Below are 22,509 nucleotides of genomic sequence, written 5' to 3'. Positions count from 1 at the left end.
TTATCACCTGCTAGCGAGATGAGTGGATGACCTTTGACTTCTTGGCAATGAGAACAACGTCAACAGCAGAGAAGAGGGCTGAGAAAGAAAGGCTGAAAGATGAAGAGAAACAGAAGGCCCGGGTCATCGAGCAGGTGTGTACTCGCTATGTTTAAATGAAGGTTGATGGAAGTCCATTGCCTCACCTCATCTGTTGGTTACCTGGGCAACCAAAAGTGCCAAACTGAGCAGGGACAAGGGACTTGACAATTGCTGTGTGTTTGTGGGGTGCCGTAGGCTGGTCTGCACAAGCTGGAGTTGAACCCGTTCTGGAAGGATGGGGGTAGTGGCCTGCCCCCAGAAGAGAAGGCCAGCAATGTGCTTACAAAAGGTAAATGAAACCCCTTACACAACTTCATACTCTTATCAACCTTTTCTGCTCTCGTATTTGTACCTGAAGTATAATCATCAAACCCATGTATACAACTCTCTATATCAGCCCAGTCTCTGGTCAACCCCCTCCCTCTTTGGGCTAGGAATCCCCCTCCCTCTTTGGGCTAGGAATCCCCCCCCCTCTTTGGGCTAGGAATCCCCCTCCCTCTTTGGGCTAGGAATCCCCCTCCCTCTCTGGGCTAGGAATCCCCCTCCCTCTCTGGGCTAGGAATCCCCCTCCCTCTCTGGGCTAGGGATCCCCCACCCTCTCTGGGCTAGGGATCCCCCTCCCTCTCTGGGCTAGGGGTCCCCCTCCCCTCTCTTTGTCTGGGCTAGGAATCTTTCCTCCCTCTCTGGCGGGGCTAGGGACACTGCCCTGTCTTTCTCTGAGAGGAGAGGAATGAGTTGAGTTCACTGTATGTACAGTCACTGAGGGCACAGACACCACTTAAATCACAGACAGACAGACACAGACAGACACAGACAGACACAGACAGACACAGACAGACACAGACAGACACAGACAGACACAGACAGACACAGACAGTCACAGACAGTCACAGACAGTCACAGACAGACACAGACAGACACACACAGACAGTCACAGACAGTCACACAGACAGACAGAGAAATAGGAGTGGGAGAGGGAGAAGCAGACACTGTCATGGCAAATCGGGTAAAGCATTTCTGGCAGACAGAATGAGAACGGCAGAGGGTGGAGGCAGGCAGAGGGTGGAGGCAGGCAGAAAGGATTTGCTGGAGGCAGGGAGTATTGAGAGATATGAGAGAAGAACATTAAAAAAGGAAGAGGTACTGAGAGAGGCGCTTGGTTCTGTTAAGCTGACTGTGTCATCTCCACTCAGAAGGGTGCACTCTGCCATCTCCTGAGTAAGCTTCACTTTAACAGAGTGGCAGAATAAGCAGATTTAAAACACTCATATAGACAGTGACGCACAGTGTCACTTGTGTATGCAAACCAAACTCCTAAATACAGACATTGACAGTACACACATGCACACTCTTTTCTCTCTAAGCTGTGTGTGTAAAAGGGAATGTTGTTTTCCTCATCCCTGGTTTGACTAAGAGGGTAATGAAGAGGTGTGGGGAGGGGGGGGTGCGGTTAAACCTCACTTTTAACTTGGGCTTTTGACACACGTGTGCACACACGGTGTGAGAGAAAAGAGATTGAGAAATATTGAGGGAGAGAAGGGGATGACTTCTCTGGGGAAGGCATATGTGAAATGTCCCCATTCTCTGTGCTGTGTTCCGGAGAAGAGTGTGAGGCCTAGCTGTTCTCTTGAAGTTGAATATGATGTTCTGTTTTCACTGAAAAAACACTGATTTCCCACAGGTAAAATGTTAACTCTAGTTATTCCCCTCCTTCCTCTGGTCTTTGTCCACCTCTCGCTCACTCTCTCTCTCTTTTGCCATCCCCTCCTTCCCTCCCTTCTTACTGCCTTACCCTGTCTCTCCTCACCATCTCTCCCCCACCCCCCTCTGTCTGTAGCTGCAACTGTAGATGATGGAGGACTAGGTTGGCTCAGGAAGTCTTACCAGAGGATGAGAGAGCAGGCGGAGCGAGAGCAACGCAGTCTGGAGGTCATAGTGGCAGAGCGATATGGGGTGAGAGTATACACATAGGCAGACATAATCCATACAAAAACACCTGTATAAACAGTATTAACAGATCAATATGTAAACCGTCTTACATGTACACACATTCTACAACGTGCATCCTTCATACGCATTCCTACTACTGACGCGTTCCTACTACTGACGCGTTCCTGCTACTGACGCGCTCCTGCTACTGACGCGTTCCTGCTACTGACGCGTTCCTGCTAATGACGCGTTCCTGCTACTGACGCGCTCCTGCTACTGACGCGTTCCTGCTACTGACGCGTTCCTGCTACTGACGCGTTCCTGCTACTGACGCGTTCCGCCTACTGACGCGTTCCTGCTACTGACGCGTTCCGCCTACTGACGCGTTCCTGCTACTGACGCGCTCCTGCTACTGACGCGCTCCTGCTACTGACGCGCTCCTGCTACTGACGCGCTCCTGCTACTGACGCGCTCCTGCTACTGACGCGCTCCGACTGCTACTGACGCGCTCCTGCTGCTATTGACGCGCTCCTGCTGCTACTGACGCGCTCCTGCTGCTACTGACGCGCTCCTGCTGCTACTGACGCGCTCCGGCTGCTACTGACGCGCTCCTGCTGCTACTGACGCGCTCCGGCTGCTACTGACGCGCTCCTACTGACGCTCTTCGACTGCTACTGACGCGTTCCGGCTGCTACTGACGCGCTCCTACTGACGCGCTCCGGCTGCTACTGACGCGTTCCGGCTGCTACTGACGCGCTCCTACTGACGCGTTCCGGCTGCTACTGACGCGCTCCTGCTGCTACTGACGCGCTCCTGCTGCTACTGACGCGCTCCTACTGACGCGCTCCGACTGCTACTGACGCGCTCCGGCTGCTACTGACGCGCTCCTGCTGCTACTGACGCGCTCCTACTGACGCGCTCCGACTGCTACTGACGCGCTCCGACTGCTACTGACGCGCTCCGACTGCTACTGACGCGCTCCTACTGACGCGCTCCTGCTGCTACTGACGCGCTCCTGCTGCTACTGACGCGCTCCGGCTGCTACTGACGCGCTCCGACTGCTACTGACGCGCTCCGACTGCTACTGACGCGCTCCTGCTGCTACTGACGCACTCCTGCTGCTACTGACGCGCTCCTGCTGCTACTGACGCGCTCCTACTGACGCGCTCCGACTGCTACTGACGCGCTCCGACTGCTACTGACGCGCTCCTGCTGCTACTGACGCGCTCCTACTGACGCGCTCCGACTGCTACTGACGCGCTCCGACTGCTACTGACGCGCTCCTGCTGCTACTGACGCACTGCTACTGACGCGCTCCGACTGCTACTGACGCGCTCCGACTGCTACTGACGCGCTCCTACTGACGCGCTCCGACTGCTACTGACGCGCTCCTACTGACGCGCTCCGACTGCTACTGACGCGCTCCTACTGACGCGCTCCGACTGCTACTGACGCGCTCCTACTGACGCGCTCCGACTGCTACTGACGCGCTCCGACTGCTACTGACGCGCTCCGACTGCTACTGACGCGCTCCTGCTGCTACTGACGCGCTCCTACTGACGCGCTCCGACTGCTACTGACGCGCTCCGGCTGCTACTGACGCGCTCCGACTGCTACTGACGCGCTCCTGCTGCTACTGACGCGCTCCTACTGACGCGCTCCGACTGCTACTGACGCGCTCCGGCTGCTACTGACGCGCTCCTGCTGCTACTGACGCGCTCCTGCTGCTACTGACGCGCTCCTGCTGCTACTGACGCGCTCCTGCTGCTACTGACGCGCTCCGACTGCTACTGACGCGCTCCGACTGCTACTGACGCGCTCCTGCTGCTACTGACGCGCTCCGACTGCTACTGACGCGCTCCGACTGACGCGCTCCGACTGCTACTGACGCGCTCCGACTGCTACTGACGCGCTCCTGCTGCTACTGACGCGCTACTGACGCGCTCCGACTGCTACTGACGCGCTCCTGCTGCTACTGACGCGCTCCTGCTGCTACTGACGCGCTCCTACTGACGCGCTCCGACTGCTACTGACGCGCTCCTACTGACGCGCTCCGACTGCTACTGACGCGCTCCGACTGCTACTGACGCGTTCCGGCTGCTACTGACGCGCTCCTACTGACGCGCTCCGGCTGCTACTGACACGCTCCTGCTGCTACTGACGCGCTCCGTCTGCTACTGACGCGCTCCTGCTGCTACTGACGCGCTCCTGCTGCTACTGACGCGCTCCTACTGACGCGCTCCGGCTGCTACTGACGCGCTCCGACTGCTACTGACGCGCTCCGACTGCTACTGACGCGCTCCGACTGCTACTGACGCGCTCCTGCTGCTACTGACGCGCTCCTACTGACGCGCTCCGACTGCTACTGACGCGCTCCGACTGCTACTGACGCGCTCCGACTGCTACTGACCCGCTCCTACTGCGACTGCCGCGCTCCGGCTGCTACTGACGCGCTCCTACTGCGACTGCCGCGCTCCGGCTGCTACTGACGCGCTCCTACTGCTACTGACGCGCTCCGGCTGCTACTGACGCGCTCCGGCTGCTACTGACGCGCTCCGACTGCTACTGACGCGCTCCGGCTGCTACTGACGCGCTCCGACTGCTACTGACGCGCTCCGACTGCTACTGACGCGCTCCGACTGCTACTGACGCGCTCCTGCTGCTACTGACGCGCTCCTGCTCCTACTGACGCGCTCCGACTGCTACTGACGCGCTCCGACTGCGACTGCCGCGCTCCTACTGCGACTGCCGCGCTCCTACTGCGACTGCCGCGCTCCTACTGCGACTGCCGCGCTCCTACTGCGACTGCCGCGCTCCTGCTACTGACAGACTCACTCCCTATCTCCCTGGTTAATTCCTTCTATGCAGTGTCGGCGCTCCGTCTGTCAAAAGTTAGAAAACTCATAACAAACTGCAACTTAGGTACATTGAAATGCACCATGGGAACATCATATCACACCGCTTACCTGTGTGTATGTTTTATATTTGTGTTTGTGTTTCTCACATGCAGTCCTTGGAGAAGTTTCAGAAGAGGATGGATGAGGCTGAGATTGCTGTGTATGGCTACAAGAGAGGAGAGGGGAAAGGAAGAGGGAGAGGAGAGGAAGAGGGGAGAGACCGAGTAAGATGGAGGAAAGGAGAAGTGGGGATGGATAGAGAGAGGTGGAGGAGACCAGACAAGGGTAGGGACTTACCTGGAGAGAAAGAGAGGGATGGAGAAAGAGATAGTGAAAGAGATGGAGAGAGGGAAAGAGATCGTCACCGAGACAGAGATCGGGATAGGAACAGAGAAGGAGATGGAGACAGCGAGAGGGATGGCGGTAGACCTAGTGACCGGGATGGCGGTAGACCTAGTGACCGGGATGGCGGTAGACCTAGTGACCGGGATGGCGGTAGACCTAGTGACCGGGATGGAGGTAGACCTAGTGACCGGGATGGAGGTAGACCTAGTGACCGGGATGGAGGTAGACCTAGTGACCGGGATGGAGGTAGACCTAGTGACCGGGATGGAGGTAGACCTAGTGACCAGGAAAGAGAGAGGGCTGGAGGCAGAGAGAGGGATGGAGGTAGACCCAGTGACCAGGAAAGAGAGAGGGCTGGAGGCAGACCTAGTGACAGGGATAGAGAGAGGGCTGGAGGTAGACCTAGTGACCGGGATAGAGAGAGGGCTGGAAGCAGAGAGAGGGGTGGAGGTAGACCTAGTGACTGGGATAGAGAGAGGGCTGGAGGCAGAGAGAGGGACAGACCCAGGGAGAGGGGTGGGGATGAGAGCCTAGGCTCTGGGCTTGGCCAGAATCGGCCACCCCTCTCCCTCGGAGCTCTGAAAAGTCACTTCCTCAAGCCTGTTGACGACGATGATGATGGTGAGTTGAGTGTAGTACCTCGTTCCACACTCACATATACACACACTCCACTGATACATTTATTTTCCAGGAGTGTCAGCACCTGCTCCGGCCCGAGCTTCCATGGGTTTCCTGAAACCTGGGTCTGACGATGAGGAGTCGGATCGGAAGAGCAGCGGTCCGGCCTGGAGCAAGAACAGCTCCAGACAGAGATCTGCTTCAGGAAAATCGGAGCAGGATAAAGAGAGGGAGTCTGGGAAAACCATGTCCACTCCTGACCAGGGTCATAGCAGCAACAGGCCTGCAGTGACATCATCCAGGTGCAGAGGTCAAATACACAGTCGCTATAGCACTGTTCCAACTGTTAATATGTTGGATGACAAGGGCAGGTTAATATGTAGGATGACAAGGGCAGGTTAATATGTTGGATGACAAGGGCAGGTGAATATGTTGGATGACAAGGGCAGGTGAATATGTTGGATGACAAGGGCAGGTGAATATGTTGGATGACAAGGGCAGGTGAATATGTTGGATGACAAGGGCAGGTGAATATGTTGGGATGACAAGGGCAGGTTTATATGTTGGATGACAAGGGCAGGTTTATATGTTGGATGACAAGGGCAGGTTTATATGTTGGATGACAAGGGCAGGTTTATATGTTGGATGACAAGGGCAGGTTTATATGTTGGATGACAAGGGCAGGTTTATATGTTGGATGACAAGGGCAGGTTTATATGTTGGATGACAAGGGCAGGTGAATATGTTGGATGACAAGGGCAGGTGAATATGTTGGATGACAAGGGCAGGTTTATATGTTGGATGACAAGGGCAGGTTTATATGTTGGATGACAAGGGCAGGTTTATATGTTGGATGACAAGGGCAGGTTTATATGTTGGATGACAAGGGCAGGTTTATATGTTGGATGACAAGGGCAGGTTTATATGTTGGATGACAAGGGCAGGTGAATATGTTGGATGACAAGGGCAGGTGAATATGTTGGATGACAAGGGCAGGTGAATATGTTGGGATGACAAGGGCAGGTGAATATGTTGGATGACAAGGGCAGGTGAATATGTTGGATGACAAGGGCAGGTTTATATGTTGGATGACAAGGGCAGGTTTATATGTTGGGATGACAAGTGCAGGTGAATATGTTGGATGACAAGGGCAGGTTTATATGTTGGATGACAAGGGCAGGTGAATATGTTGGATGACAAGGGCAGGTGAATATGTTGGATGACAAGGGCAGGTGAATATGTTGGATGACAAGGGCAGGTTTATATGTTGGATGACAAGGGCAGGTTTATATGTTGGGATGACAAGTGCAGGTGAATATGTTGGATGACAAGGGCAGGTTTATATGTTGGATGACAAGGGCAGGTGAATATGTTGGATGACAAGGGCAGGTGAATATGTTGGATGACAAGGGCAGGTGAATATGTTGGATGACAAGAGCAGGTGAATATGTTGGATGACAAGGGCAGGTGAATATGTTGGATGACAAGGGCAGGTGAATATGTTGGATGACAAGGGCAGGTGAATATGTTGGATGACAAGGGCAGGTGAATATGTTGGATGACAAGGGCAGGTGAATATGTTGGATGACAAGGGCAGGTGAATATGTTGGATGACAAGGGCAGGTGAATATGTTGGATGACAAGGGCAGGTGAATATGTTGGATGACAAGGGCAGGTGAATATGTTGGATGACAAGGGCAGGTGAATATGTTGGATGACAAGGGCAGGTGAATATGTTGGATGACAAGGGCAGGTGAATATGTTGGATGACGAGGGCAGGTGAATATGTTGGATGACGAGGGCAGGTGAATATGTTGGATGACGAGGGCAGGTGAATATGTTGGGATGACGAGGGCAGGTGAATATGTTGGATGACAAGGGCAGGTGAATATGTTGGATGACAAGGGCAGGTGAATATGTTGGATGACAAGGGCAGGTTAATATGTTGGGGCGGTAGTAGAGATCTTTAGTTATTGGCTAGACTGAACATGTAGAAGCATTCTTTCAATCCCCAGAAGATTATCTGAACCTGAAGTCATTTATTCTCTGTAAGACTAAGATAGTATGTTTGTACACACACACTGTCCTTGACCCTGTTCCTGTCTACTGATGGAGAAAACCTTCCCATCGCTTCATCCTGACTTTAAAATGACCTCTCACACGATTCTCTCCTCAACTTGACCTTCTCCTCCTTTTTTGTTTTGTTTACACGCAATCATTCCCTCCATTCATCAGACAGTCTGCGACAGTGACAGTCTGCGACAGTGACAGTCTGCGACAGTGACAGTCTATGCCCATCTCACTCCCTCTATCCCCAGCTCACTCCCTCTATCCCCAGCTCACTCCCTCTATCCCCAGCTCACTCCCTCTATCCCCAGCTCTCTCCCCTCTATCCCCAGCTCACTCCCTCTATCCCCAGCTCACTCCCTCTATCCCCAGCTCACTCCCTCTATCCCCAGCTCACTCCCTCTATCCCCAGCTCACTCCCTCTATCCCCAGCTCACTCCCTCTATCCCCAGCTCACTCCCTCTATCCCCAGCTCACTCCCTCTATCCCCAGCTCACTCCCTCTATCCTCATCTCTCTCCCCTCTATCCCCAGCTCGCTCTCTCCCCTCTATCCCCAGCTCGCTCTCTCCCCTCTATCCCCAGCTCGCTCTCTCCCCTCTCTCCCCAGCTCGCTCTCTCCCCTCTCTCCCCAGCTCGCTCTCTCCCCAGCTCGCTCTCTCCCCAGCTCGCTCTCTCCACAGCTCGCTCTCTCCCCAGCTCGCTCTCTCCCCAGCTCGCTCTCTCCCCAGCTCGCTCTCTCCCCAGCTCGCTCTCTCCCCAGCTCGCTCTCTCCCCAGCTCGCTCTCTCCCCAGCTCGCTCTCTCCCCAGCTCGCTCTCTCCCCAGCTCGCTCTCTCCCCAGCTCGCTCTCTCCCTCCCCAGCTCGCTCTCTCCCTCCCCAGCTCGCTCTCTCCCTCCACAGCTCGCTCTCTCCACAGCTCGCTCTCTCCACAGCTCGCTCTCTCCACAGCTCGCTCTCTCCACAGCTCGCTCTCTCCCCAGCTCTCTCCCCAGCTCTCTCCACAGCTCTATCCACAGCTCTCTCCCCTCTATCCACAGCTCTCTCCCATCTATCCCCATTCCTCTTACTCTTTCCTTTCTCTTTCTCTCCGTCCTTTTTGCTCTAACGCTCCCCCTTCTCTCTCTGTCATTAGCTAAGTCATTAAGTTAAACCAGCACCCAGAAGCCCTTTAAAACTCTGCAGCGTGAAATTAAGGTGCCGTTTTAGAAGGAAAGGTAATCTGTGAGAGAACCGGTCTGGAGGGAACGAGACAGAAGAAGACTGTTCCTGAGACAAGACGGCCATCAGAAAGAACATGGCAGAAAGAGAGGAGAGAGGGAGAGGTGGTTAGAAAGGGATGGATGGAGGGTGAAAGAGAGCAGGGAAATGGAGCGGAAAGAGAGCGACGGGTGGAGATGGAGGGAGGGAGAGAGCGAGCCATCGGGGGAGAAGAGAGCAGAACAAGCTGTTGATTTGTATGCGGTTGAGTGCTGGGACAGCTATAATGTCCTGATGGATCGGTGTGTCTATTCCCATGCTGCCAAGACTACATTTACTAGAACCTCTTGGACATCTCTCTAGCACACACAGGTGTCTGATGTTTGTGTACCCCTGTTGTCTTCATTTAACTGCTCCCCTGTGTCTTCAGGTCTGACAGCAGTAGTGACAGTTTGAGTGAGGAGGAGGAAGAGGTACCGATCCTCACAGATGAAGAGATGAACAAACTGGGGGCCAGGCTGGTGAAGGCAGAGATTATGGGTAACACGGTGAGGTCATCCACAGGATCGCTGTGTTGCATCTCCTCATCCTACCTAGTCACACACACAAAACACACAGATAATTACCCGTTCTAAACGCGTTCCATACACCCCTGCCCATAGGCCCTTCCCCTAGCATATCAGGTCCCTCGGCTCTCTCTCTCTCCTTGATCACAGCAAACGATTCATTTTATAGCAGTCACTCTGTCCACTCAACCCCCATCCATCTCTATGTCAATCGATAACGTTTTACTGGCCTCAGTACTATATACGACAGTTTGACTGGCCTCAGTACTCTGTGCGACAGTTTGACTGGCCTCAGTACTCTGTGCGACAGTTTGACTGGCCTCAGTACTCTGTGCGACAGTTTGACTGGCCTCAGTACTCTGTGCGACAGTTTGACTGGCCTCAGTACTCTGTGCGACAGTTTGACTGGCCTCAGTACTCTGTGCGACAGTTTGACTGGCCTCAGTACTCTGTGCGACAGTTTGACTGGCCTCAGTACTCTGTGCGACAGTTTGACTGGCCTCAGTACTCTGTGCGACAGTTTGACTGGCCTCAGTACTCTGTGTGACAGTTTGACTGGCCTCAGTACTCTGTGTGACAGTTTGACTGGCCTCAGTACTCTGTTTGACTGGCCTCAGTACTCTGTTTGACTGGCCTCAGTACTCTGTGTGACAGTTTGACTGGCCTCAGTACTCTGTGTGACAGTTTGACTGGCCTCAGTACTCTGTGTGACAGTTTGACTGGCCTCAGTACTCTGTGTGACAGTTTGACTGGCCTCAGTACTCTGTGCGACAGTTTGACTGGCCTCAGTACTCTGTGTGACAGTTTGACTGGCCTCAGTACTCTGTGTGACAGTTTGACTGGCCTCAGTACTCTGTGTGACAGTTTGACTGGCCTCAGTACTCTGTGTGACAGTTTGACTGGCCTCAGTACTCTGTGTGACAGTTTGACTGGCCTCAGTACTCTGTGTGACAGTTTGACTGGCCTCAGTACTCTGTGTGACAGTTTGACTGGCCTCGGTACTCTGTGCGACAGTTTGACTGGCCTCGGTACTCTGTGCGACAGTTTGACTGGCCTCGGTACTCTGTGCGACAGTTTGACTGGCCTCGGTACTCTGTGTGACAGTTTGACTGGCCTCAGTACTCTGTATGATAGTTTGACTGGCCTCAGTACTCTGTATGATAGTTTGGCTGGCCTCAGTACTCTGTGTGACAGTTTGGCTGGCCTCAGTACTCTGTGTGACAGTTTGGCTGGCCTCAGTACTCTGTGTGACAGTTTGGCTGGCCTCGGTACTCTGTGTGACAGTTTGACTGGCCTCTGTACTCTGTGTGACAGTTTGGCTGGCCTCGGTACTCTGTGTGACAGTTTGGCTGGCCTCAGTACTCTATAGCAGACCGCTATGTTCCCCTGTGTGTGTTTGTTAATTGCCTTGTGTACGTTACAGAATAACAGCATGGGCATCTGTCACGAGAGACAGGCTTCAGAGGACTGAGTGTGGATGTGACCACTACTTATCTGTATCCCCATCAGAGGACTGAGTGTGGATGTGACCACTACTTATCTGTATCCCCATCAGAGGACTGAGTGTGGATGTGACCACTACTTATCTGTATCCCCATTAGAGGACTGAGTGTGGATGTGACCACTACTTATCTGTATCCCCATCAGAGGACTGAGTGTGGATGTGACCACTACTTATCTGTATCCCCATCAGAGGACTGAGTGTGGATGTGACCACTACTTATCTGTATCCCCATCAGAGGACTGAGTGTGGATGTGACCACTACTTATCTGTATCCCCATCAGAGGACTGAGTGTGGATGTGACCACTACTTATCTGTATCCCCATCAGAGGACTGAGTGTGGATGTGACCACTACTTATCTGTATCCCCATCAGAGGACTGAGTGTGGATGTGACCACTACTTATCTGTATCCCCATCAGAGGACTGAGTGTGGATGTGACCACTACTTATCTGTATCCCCATCAGAGGACTGAGTGTGGATGTGACCACTACTTATCTGTATCCCCATCAGAGGACTGAGTGTGGATGTGACCACTACTTATCTGTATCCCCATCAGAGGACTGAGTGTGGATGTGACCACTACTTATCTGTATCCCCATCAGAGGACTGAGTGTGGATGTGACCACTACTTATCTGTATCCCCATCAGAGGACTGAGTGTGGATGTGACCACTACTTATCTGTATCCCCATCACAATGTCTGTTCTGACAGTGTCCAGTCACAGCCAGCTCCTCTTAGCTGACAAGGGCCTGGTAGAGATGGGCCAGGCACAAACTACTACTACACACTTCCTCTGCTGCTTTTCCACATTGTCCACATCCCTGTAATGAGACAGAGGGTTCGAAGGTGGTGGGAACATCGGTTATTCAGTAGTAATATTTAGACTCATGGGAAGGGCAGCCGTGGTGAAGGACACCAGACTATGTTTTGTTCAATCAGTGATTCTACTATCAGCCTCTTGTAATGGTGGAATACAATCAGGAGATGTTGTTAAATGTCATTCTGTTTGTTATGGATGGAGAAACAGCACGCTGTGTATGAGAAATCCACACATGCAACATCTGACATCATTAGTGTGGGTGGGGTGGGTTGCAGTCATGGAACATGTGAAGTTTTTAAATGTGTGTCACCTTTAGGCTCTGATGGAGAAACTGAAGATCCAGCTGGAATCAGCCCGTAAAGCCAAGGAGAATCGTGCCGCACAGCAACCTGGGAAATCAGACAGGGTGAGTGGAGGTGTATAGGGAGGGACAGGCGTTAACCCCTCAGGGAGCCAATGTATGTGCTACTCTTGTGGAGATGACCACTAGCACATTAGAACAGACTAAATCACTGTCAGCTGACTGACTGAGTGCTCAGTAGGTACAAGCCTGCAGGCCGATTGTCTGCTTTAGCCTTGTCTGCCTGCCTGCCTTTCTCTCTGAATACCTGCTGTCTGAATGCCTGTATAGAAGTTTATATTCTCTCCGGTTCGCAGTAAGAGTTGTCTTTGACAATAACCCATTTTCTCACTCCTTCAGATTTATATACTCTAGTATTCTAGAGTATCTCCACTCCCAACACATCTACCCCCATCAGATTTACAGTTGAAGTTTACATAGACCTTAGCCAAATACATTTAAACTTAGTTTTTCACAATTCCTGACATTTAATCCTAGTAACGATTCCCTGTCTTAGTTCAGTTAGGATCACCACTTTATTTTAAGATTGTGAAATGTCATAATAATAGTGGAGAGTGATTTATTTCAGCTTTTCTTTCTTTCATCACATTCCCAGTGGGTCAGAAGTTTACATACACTCAATTAGTATTTGGTAGCATTGCCTTTAAATTGTTTAACTTGGGTCAAACGTTTCGGTTAGCCTTCCACAAGCTTCCCACAATAAGTTTGGTGAATTTTGGCCCATTTCTCCTGACAGAGCTGGTGTAACTGGGTCAGGTTTGTAGGCCTCCTTGCTCACACACGCTTTTTCAGTTCTGCCCACACATTTTCTATAGGTTTGAGGTCAGGGCTTTGTGATGGCCACTCCAGTACCTTGACTTTGTTGTCCTTAAGCCATTTTGGTGCCATTTTTCCGCAACTTTGGGAGTATGCTTGGAGTCATTGTCCATTTGGAAGACCCATTTGCGACCAAGCTTTAACTTCCTGACTGAAGTCTTGAGATGTTGCTTCAATATATCCAAATAATTGTCCTTCCTCATGATGCCATCTATTTTGTAAAGTGCACCAGTCCCTCATGCAGCAAAGCACCCCTACAACATGATGCTGCCACCCCCGTGCTTCACGGTTGGGATGGTGTTCTTCGGCTTGCAAGCCTGACCCCACCAAACATAACGATGGTCATTATGGCCAAACAGTTCTGTTTTTGTTTCATCAGACCAGAGGACATTTCTCCAAAAAGTACGATCTTTGTGTGCAGTTGCAAACCGTAGTCTGTTTTTTTATGGCGGTTTTGGAGCAGTGGCTTCTTCCTTGCTGAGCTTCCTTTCAGGTTATGTCGATATAGGAGTCGTTTTACTGTGGATATAGATAATTTTGTACCTGTTTCCTCAAGCATCTTCACAAGGTCCTTTGCTGCTGTTCTGTGATTTTTCTTGCACCAAAGTACGTTCATCTCTAGGAGACAGAACGCGTCTCCTTCCTGAGCGGTGTGACGGCTGCGCGGTCCCATGGTGTTTATACTTGCGTACTATTGTTTGTACAGATGAACTTGGTACCTTCAGGGGTTTGGAAATTGCTCCCAAGGATGAACCAGACTTGTGGAGGTCTACAAATTTGGTGAATATGGCTGATTTCTTTTGATTTTCCCATGATGTCAAGCAAAGAGGCACTGAGTTTGAGGTAGGCCTTCAAATATATCCACAGGTACACCTCCAATTGACTCAAATTATATCAATAGCCTGCACACACCTATCAGAAGCTTCTAAAGCCATGACATTTTCTGGATTTTTCCAAGCTGTTTAAAAGCACTGTCAACTTCTGACCCACTGGAATTGTGATACAGTGAATTATAAGTGAAATAATCTGTCTGTAAACAATTGTTGGAAAAATTACTTGTCATGCTCAAAGTAGATGTCCTAACCGACTATAGTTTGTTAACAAGAAATTTGTGGAGTGGTTAAAAAATGAGTTTTAATGACTCCAACTTAAGTGTATGTGAACTTCCGACTTCAACTGTATATACTCTAGAATACTAGAGTATCTCCACTCCCAACACATCTACCCCAATCAGATTTATATACTCTAGTGTTCTCTTCTGCCCTGGTAAGGGTTTATCCTAACAGAGAGCTCATATCTACACTAATAATACAGTGGCTACAATTTAACACTGTTATTGCGTCATCCATCTTCCACCAGGCGTAAGGAATCTCAGACACTCAAAGGAACCTTCAAAACAACGATCTTGGCTGCCTAACGCTGCACTGTACACGCCGTCTTCGATGCCTAACGCTGCACTGTACACGCCGTCTTCGATGCCTAACGCTGCACTGTACACGCCGTCTTCGATGCCTAACGCTGCACTGTACACGCCGTCTTCGATGCCTAACGCTGCACTGTACACGCCGTCTTCGATGCCTAACGCTGCACGCCGTCTTCGATGCCTAACGCTGCACGCCGTCTTCGATGCCTAACGCTGCACGCCGTCTTCGATGCCTAACGCTGCACGCCGTCTTCGATGCCTAACGCTGCACGCCGTCTTCGATGCCTAACGCTGCACGCCGTCTTCGATGCCTAACGCTGCACGCCGTCTTCGATGCCTAACGCTGCACGCCGTCTTCGATGCCTAACGCTGCACGCCGTCTTCGATGCCTAACGCTGCACGCCGTCTTCGATGCCTAACGCTGCACGCCGTCTTCGATGCCTAACGCTGCACGCCGTCTTCGATGCCTAACGCTGCACGCCGTCTTCGATGCCTAACGCTGCACGCCGTCTTCGATGCCTAACGCTGCACGCCGTCTTCGATGCCTAACGCTGCACGCCGTCTTCGATGCCTAACGCTGCACGCCGTCTTCGATGCCTAACGCTGCACGCCGTCTTCGATGCCTAACGCTGCACGCCGTCTTCGATGCCTAACGCTGCACGCCGTCTTCGATGCCTAACGCTGCACGCCGTCTTCGATGCCTAACGCTGCACGCCGTCTTCGATGCCTAACGCTGCACGCCGTCTTCGATGCCTAACGCTGCACGCCGTCTTCGATGCCTAACGCTGCACGCCGTCTTCGATGCCTAACGCTGCACGCCGTCTTCGATGCCTAACGCTGCACGCCGTCTTCGATGCCTAACGCTGCACGCCGTCTTCGATGCCTAACGCTGCACTGCACACGCCGTCTTGGCTGGCTAGTGCTCACTACATGGTCATAATGTCCCACAACCATTTATAAACACAACCACTTGTTTATTTTAGCTGCTGGGTGAAGTATTACACACCTAAATTGTGGTTTGTTTACAACTGTGAATTTATTGTAGGAGTTGTTTTTAGTTTGTAATGACAGAAGGGTTATGTGTTTTCAATGATCAGACTTTCTTCTTCAGTGAAACGCTTGACTTGCCTATGTGTTTTTTTTGGAAAGGTTATGGCCCATGTCTATTGTTCGCAGTGTCAATCAAAGCCGTCTATCTCTCTTTAGCTTCTCTCGCTCGCCTTGAATGTCCTCTCCTATTCCCCCCTCTCTCCTCGCTCCCCTCTCTGTCGTATCAGCTTTGAATGAAACCCTCTAGTGCAGGGATAACCAACTGGATTCAGCCGGGCCCACTTCTTTTTCTTGAATGTATGGTCAGAGGTCCGCCCGTTAGGGAACCCTGCTCTAGTGAGCTGTCTGATTTTGAACCCTCCACCTCTCCTCAGTTTAGGTTTTTCTGTGTTGCTTCTCTTTTCACAAGTGAGGAGAATAAGTATATGGATAAGTAGGCTAATGTATTACTGTTCCTCTTTTGGTGAGATCTGCTATAACCTCTTAAGACTCCTCAGTGAGGGTGGGGCTGTTGGTGTTATTCCACACTCTTCATTGTCCCCCACGATGAAATCAGGGAGGGAATGTGGCTCGGTCTCCGTCTTGAATGATGCTTCTTGCCATAGAGATCTGGCATTTACAAAATTACACTGATTGGCTAGATGGTGGCGCTATAATGACATTGAAAATGCAGACTTTGAAAGGTGCGTAACCTTTCAAAGTTTGCATTTTCAATGTCATTATAGCGTATTCCCTTGTATACTTATACTCTTCCCTTATATACGTATTCCCCTCACCCCGTTTGACCTAAAGTCATGAAATTCAGTACATAAGTCCATCTCCTCACAAGGAACAAATTATGCCTCAGGAGACCCATAGTCTGCCATGATAAAATCCATTTTAAGAACAGTTTTTTGTAGAAAACACATCTTCTGGCACCTAATGACCGATCTGCACAACACTTGATATGTGGCATCGATGGACAACGGTCTCTCAATGCAATATTTTCAGACTAGTACCTAAAACAACATGGCCACTATTGACCAATAAACATTCACGTGGCCGTGGTCTGGCACCAATGCATATACATTCATCAAGGATATTCGTATTGGAACACAATTTGGTACAGATGTTGCAAACACTGTCAAGATGCAAAATATGAAAGAACATGCATATCAACCACACGGTGGCGCTATAATGGGCACATGTTTATCTCTTGATCTGTTTGAGTCAGTGCTGAAATTTGACACGCATGCTCAGGGATATGAGTCTAGCTAACCCATGCGAAACTTGGTGAATGATGCATCTTGCCATAGAGATACGATATTGACAAGATTACACTGATTATCCAAAGGGGGGCACAGCATCATTCATGGGGGACTGCATGTTTACTGTTGCCTTTTTTTGTGATCATGGTTAGTGATGCAGTCATACGAGACAACTTACTTACCGTGCTCTCTCTCAAGACTGATTGGAGAGGTCGTGTCCTTTTTCTTTTGATTATTTCTACTTTCACCATGGAGGGCTTAAACAACCTTATTGTTCCCCACGATGAAATCGGAGGGGGGAACTATGCATCTGTCTCCATCTTTTAGTACGTTAGTCACATTCAATATCTCACACCACTGGCCTGATTTTGACGAAACTTGGGTGAATGATGCATCTTGCCATAGAGATCTGGCATTTACAAAATGACACTGATAGGACCAAGGGGGCACTATAGTAATCAACTGAAATTCCAAACTTTGAACAAGCATATCCCTGTCCTGTTTGAGCTCGAATTGTTGTCAATAATTGGCCCGGGTGGGCTGCGTCATTCGTGGGGGACGACATGTTTACTGTTTTCTTGTTTGTGTAAGTTAGGGCATTATCGGTGTGCCGTTATTCTGTGTGTAAGGTCAGTGTTCCTCTAAGCCCACCCAGCTATGAAATAACTGCCTTGTTGTGTTCCCCTTACAATAATACTGGATTCTTTATTTTACTGTAGAATATGAATGCACTGCTTCCATAATGTCTGCTATGTGATGAATCGTGTTTGGGTATGTTTTTCTGTTCTATGTTAGTCTCCATAACCCTCTCCTCTCCCTGTTTGTTCAGGCTCCAGGTCAAACAGAGGAGGACCAGGAAGTACTTCTCTTCAGAACAGACCAATCGGGTCGCGCCTGGCCGGTTAATGCCTCTTCGGAACCCCAGGAGCCCAGAGGAGGACGTAGGAAAAAGAAGGCGGTGAGCAGTGTGTGTTATGATAGGTTGTGTGAGATGAGGTCACGGTGTCTGGACTTGCCTGGGAGTAAAGAGGTGTATCCCAAATTGATTTTGCCCCATCAACAATACAATCTACCTCTCAGATGAACTGTGCTCATGTAAACAGTTCTGAAGTATATTCTCTATTGGTTACGGATGGGGAAAGAGTGATATTTTCAGAATTGTAATGGTGTCTCTCTCCCCTGGTCAGATTGAGACCCACAGGGATGGGGAGCGTATGAGATACTTCCAGGATGATGACAGTGTGGGTCTTCATGAGATGGTCCGCAGGGAGAAGATGAGCTCTGCAGAGGACCAGAATTCCCTCTACGCACGCATGGCTGGCAAGGTACGCTGCATTCGCTACAAACAACCTGTCCTGTCTGTAAAATGTAAATGTGCTCATCCAATACACCAATCTGGCAACCTAGAACACCATGGAGTTTTGGACCATTTTAAATTTCTTTGGTCTTAATTGGCGTTTGAGGTCATTTGGAGTCCATACTGCAGAACCACTAGCAGGGTAGACTTTGTTCCCCTGTCAAGACTGGCATTGCTCTGTCAGTGACCATTTCCTGGTTTTCTGGGTTAAGTAACCCTCGGTTACAGCAGAACACCGTAGTGGGTAGCTACTCAATCAGTGACGAGGAGGGAACTACTCGTTATCCTAGCATCTGCAAAAAAATATATATAAACAGTTTTATACAATTCTTGTATATATTGTTTTTAAACCTTCCCCCTCCCCCCTCTCTCTGTAATTAAAACAATAAAATGTAGAATTCCAGTTAGGCAGCAGTGAGCTCCCTTCTCCTACTCAAGAGGTGGAGAGCATTGTAGGGCAGCCTCAGTGTCTGTCTGCAGGGCGAGGAGACCGTTTGCGCACGTTGTCAGGAGGATGTCAGGACTGGGTGCAGGGATCACTGAGGTCCAGCTGTTGTCAAGTTAAACGTTGTCCTCAAGCAGTGTCCTCCTATGTGATAGAACTGGATGCCGTCAAGTCTTCTGAGTACTGACCAGCACCGAGACCTCCAGGCCACAGGAGGTTGGTGACAGCTTCATTGGGGAGGACGTATTCATTGTAATGGCTGGAGCAGAAAAAGTGCAATGGTATCAAATACATCAAACGCATGGTTTCCAAGTGTTTAATTCCATTAGCTCCGTTCCAGCATTATTATGAGCCGTCCTCCAGTCAGCAGCCTCCTGTGATTCAGGCACTGTGTTGTTGGCCTCCTGACTACCCACGTAGAACTATTTTAACTGTCAGCAATAGACACCCACTTCCCCAGATACTCATTGAGGTTGCGCAGCTTCAGTGGTCTCAGGAGATCCTCATAGGTTAGAGTGACTGCCTGGGAGCCCCCCACTGAGAGAAGCCACAGGACAACAGTGACACACACACCGCCAGCATCACTATAACTCCTCAATATGTCCTCCCTGTGTTTCTGTACAGTAAGTCTCACTCTGCCTGTTGATCAAATCAAATGGTATTTGTAACATGCGCCGAATACAACAGGTGTAGACCTTAAAGTGAAATGCTTACTTACAAGCCCTTAACCAACAATGCAGTTTTAAGAAAAAATACCTCAAAAAAATAATAAATAAAGTAACAAATAATAAAAGAGCAGCAGTAAAATAACAATAACGAGGCTATATACAGTGGGTTCGAACCTGTACAGAGTCAATGTGCAGGGGCACCGGTTAGTCGAGGTAATTGAGGTAGTATAAACATGTGGGTGGAGTTATTAAAGTGACTTATGCTTATGCAAGAGTAGCAGCAGTGTAAAAAAGAGGGGGGGGGGGGGGGGGGGGGACAGTGCAAGTAGTCTGGGTAGCCATTAGATCTGCATTGCTTGCTGTTTGGGGTTTTAGGCTGGGTTTCTGTACAGCACTTCGAGATATTAGCTGATGTACGAAGGGCTATATAAAATAAACTTGATTGATTGATTAGATTAGATATTCAGTAGTCTTATGGCTTGGGGGTAGAAGCTGTTTAGAAGCCTCTCGGACATAGACTTGGCACTCCGGTATCGCTTGTCATGCGGTAGCAGAGAAAACAGTCTGACTAGGGTTGCTGGAGTCTTTGACAATTTTTTGGGCCTTCCTCTGACACCGCCTGGTATAGAGGTCTTGGATTGCAGGAAGCTTGGCCTCAGTGATGTACTAGGCCGTACACACTACCCTCTGTAGTGTCTTGCGGTCGGTGGCCGAGCAGTTGCCATACCAGGCAGTGATGCAACCAGTCATGATGCTCTCGATGGTGCCGCTGTAGAGCCTTTTGAGGATCGGAGGACCCATGCCAAATCTTTTCAGTCTCCTGAGGGGAAAAGGGTTTTGTTGTGCCCACTTCACAGCTGTCTTGGTGTGCTTGGACCATGTTAGTTTGTTGGCGATATGGTCACCAAGGAACTATAGCTCTTAACCTTCTCCACTGCAGCCCCGTAGATGAGAATGGGGGCGTGCTCGGCCCTCCTTTTCCTGTAGTCCACAATTATCTCCTTGGTCATGTTGAGGGAGAGGTTGTTGTCATGGCACCACACTGCCAGGTTTCTGACCTCCCTACAGGCTGTCTTGTCATTGTTGGTGGACAGGCCTACCACTGTTGTGTCATCGGCAAACTAAATTATGGTTTTGGAGTTGTGCCTGGCCGTGCAGTCATGAGTGAACATGAAGTACAGGAGGGGACTGAGCACGCACCCCTGAGAGGCCCCCGTGTTAAGGATCAGCATGGCGGATGTGTTGTTACCTACCCTTACCACCTGGGGGCGGCCCGTCAGGAAGTCCAGGATCCAGTTGCAGAGGGTGGTGTTTAGTTCCAGGGACCCTAGCTTAGTGATGAGCTTTGAGGGCACTATGGTGTTGAACGCTGAGAGGGGAGAGGGGAGAGGGGATGGGAGGGAGGGATGGAGAGGTGAAAGGAGGGAGGGATGGGGTGGTGAAAGGGGGGAAGAAGATGGGGGAGAGGGAGAGATGTGGATGGAGAGGGAGGGAGACAGGGGGATGGGGAGAGGGAGACAGGGGGCTGGGAGGGATGGATGGAGAGGGATGGATGGATGGATGATTGGGGAGGGAGGGATGGATGGATGGATGGATGATTGGGGAGGGAGGGATGGAGAGGTGAAAGGGGGGAAGAAGATGGGGGGTGGGGAGAGGGTGGTATGGGGAGAGGGGATGGGAGGGGAGGGAGGGAGGGATGGAGAGGGAGGGAGGGATGGAGAGGTGAAAGGAGGGAGGGATGGGGTGGTGAAAGGGGGGAAGAAGATGGGGGAGAGGGAGAGATGTGGATGGAGAGGGAGGGAGACAGGGGGATGGGGAGAGGGAGACAGGGGGCTGGGAGGGGTGGATGGAGAGGGATGGATGGATGGATGATTGGGGAGGGAGGGATGGATGGATGGATGGATGATTGGGGAGGGAGGGATGGAGAGGTGAAAGGGGGGAAGAAGATGGGGGGTGGGGAGAGGGAGGTATGGGGAGGGAGGGAGAGAGGGAGATGGGGATGGGGAGGGAGACATGGGGAGAGGGAGACAGGGGGATGGGAGAGAGAGATGGGGAGAGAGGGAGAGATGGAAAGGGATGGAGGGAGAGAGAGATGGAGGGAGGGAGAAAGATGGAGGAATGGAGACGGAGAGGGGGCAAGATGGTGATGGGGAGAGACAGGGGGAGGGAGAGAGAGGGAGGGAGACGGGGATGGGAGGGAGGGAGGGGGAGAGATGGGGAGGGAGGGAGACGGGGATGGGAGGGAGGGAGGGGGAGAGATGGGGATGGAAAGGGATAGACGGAGGGAGGGATGGAGAGGGGCGAGATGTGGATGGGGATGGAGGGAGACGGGGGGGTGGAGAGAGGGAGACGGTGGGGTGGAGAGAGGGAGATGTGGAGGGAGAGGGGGAGATGTGGATAGAGAGGGGGATGGGGAGATATGGAGGGAGGGAGAGAGAGAGGGAGGGATGGTGAGGGGAGAGATGGATGGAGGGAGAGATGGATGGAGGGAGGGAGAGATGGATGGAGGGAGGGAGAGATATGGAGGGAGGGAGAGATATGGAGGGAGGGAGAGATATGGAGGGAGGGAGAGATATGGAGGGAGGGAGAGATGTTGAGGGGGAGAGATGGGGATGGAGATTGAGATGGATATGGAGAGATGGGGATGAGAGGGAGGGATGGGGGAGAGGGAGAGATGGGGATGGATGGAGGGAGGGAGGGAGAGATGTTGAGGGGGAGAGATGGGGATAGAGATGGATATGGAGAGATGGGGATGAGAGGGAGGGATGGGGGAGAGGGAGAGATTTCGATGGAGAGATGGGGATGAGGAGGGAGAGTGGGGGATGGGGAGAGATTTCAATGGAGAGATGGGGCGGGAGAGTGGGGGATGGGGAGAGATGGGGATGAAGATAGGGATGAGATGGATGGGGAGAGATGGGGATGGAGATAGGGATGGGGATGAGAGGGAGGGATGGAGAGGGGGTGATGGAGGGAGAGAGTGCGCATTATTAATAAACCCTTGGAGACATCGGAGTTGCCATGGCGATTCAAAATGAAAGCGACAAAGTTGCACCTTTTTAGCTCTCTGTGGGCTGTATCATTAGCACCACACACACTCTCCTTAAGCAGAGACTCTA

General features: G+C 51.2%; 1 protein-coding gene across 1 annotated transcript in view; it reads left to right on the top strand.

Moving 5' to 3' along the window:
- Nucleotides 1-22,509, top strand: part of cwf19l2 (CWF19 like cell cycle control factor 2) — a 36,783-nt gene that overhangs the window by 8,875 nt on the left and 5,399 nt on the right. Inside the window, exons 6-14 of the mRNA XM_071357859.1 lie at nt 15-134; nt 277-370; nt 1,919-2,034; nt 5,021-5,873; nt 5,944-6,172; nt 9,566-9,683; nt 12,343-12,432; nt 17,753-17,881; nt 18,111-18,248. Coding sequence (XP_071213960.1) covers nt 15-134; nt 277-370; nt 1,919-2,034; nt 5,021-5,873; nt 5,944-6,172; nt 9,566-9,683; nt 12,343-12,432; nt 17,753-17,881; nt 18,111-18,248 — 1,887 coding nt within the window. The remainder of the gene's footprint in view (nt 1-14; nt 135-276; nt 371-1,918; nt 2,035-5,020; nt 5,874-5,943; nt 6,173-9,565; nt 9,684-12,342; nt 12,433-17,752; nt 17,882-18,110; nt 18,249-22,509) is intronic.

This window comes from Salvelinus alpinus, chromosome 21, assembly GCF_045679555.1.
Source record: "Salvelinus alpinus chromosome 21, SLU_Salpinus.1, whole genome shotgun sequence".
Lineage (NCBI taxonomy): Eukaryota > Metazoa > Chordata > Actinopteri > Salmoniformes > Salmonidae > Salvelinus > Salvelinus alpinus.
Note: the sequence above shows the minus strand (reverse complement) of the source record. Positions and strands in the feature narration are given on the sequence as shown.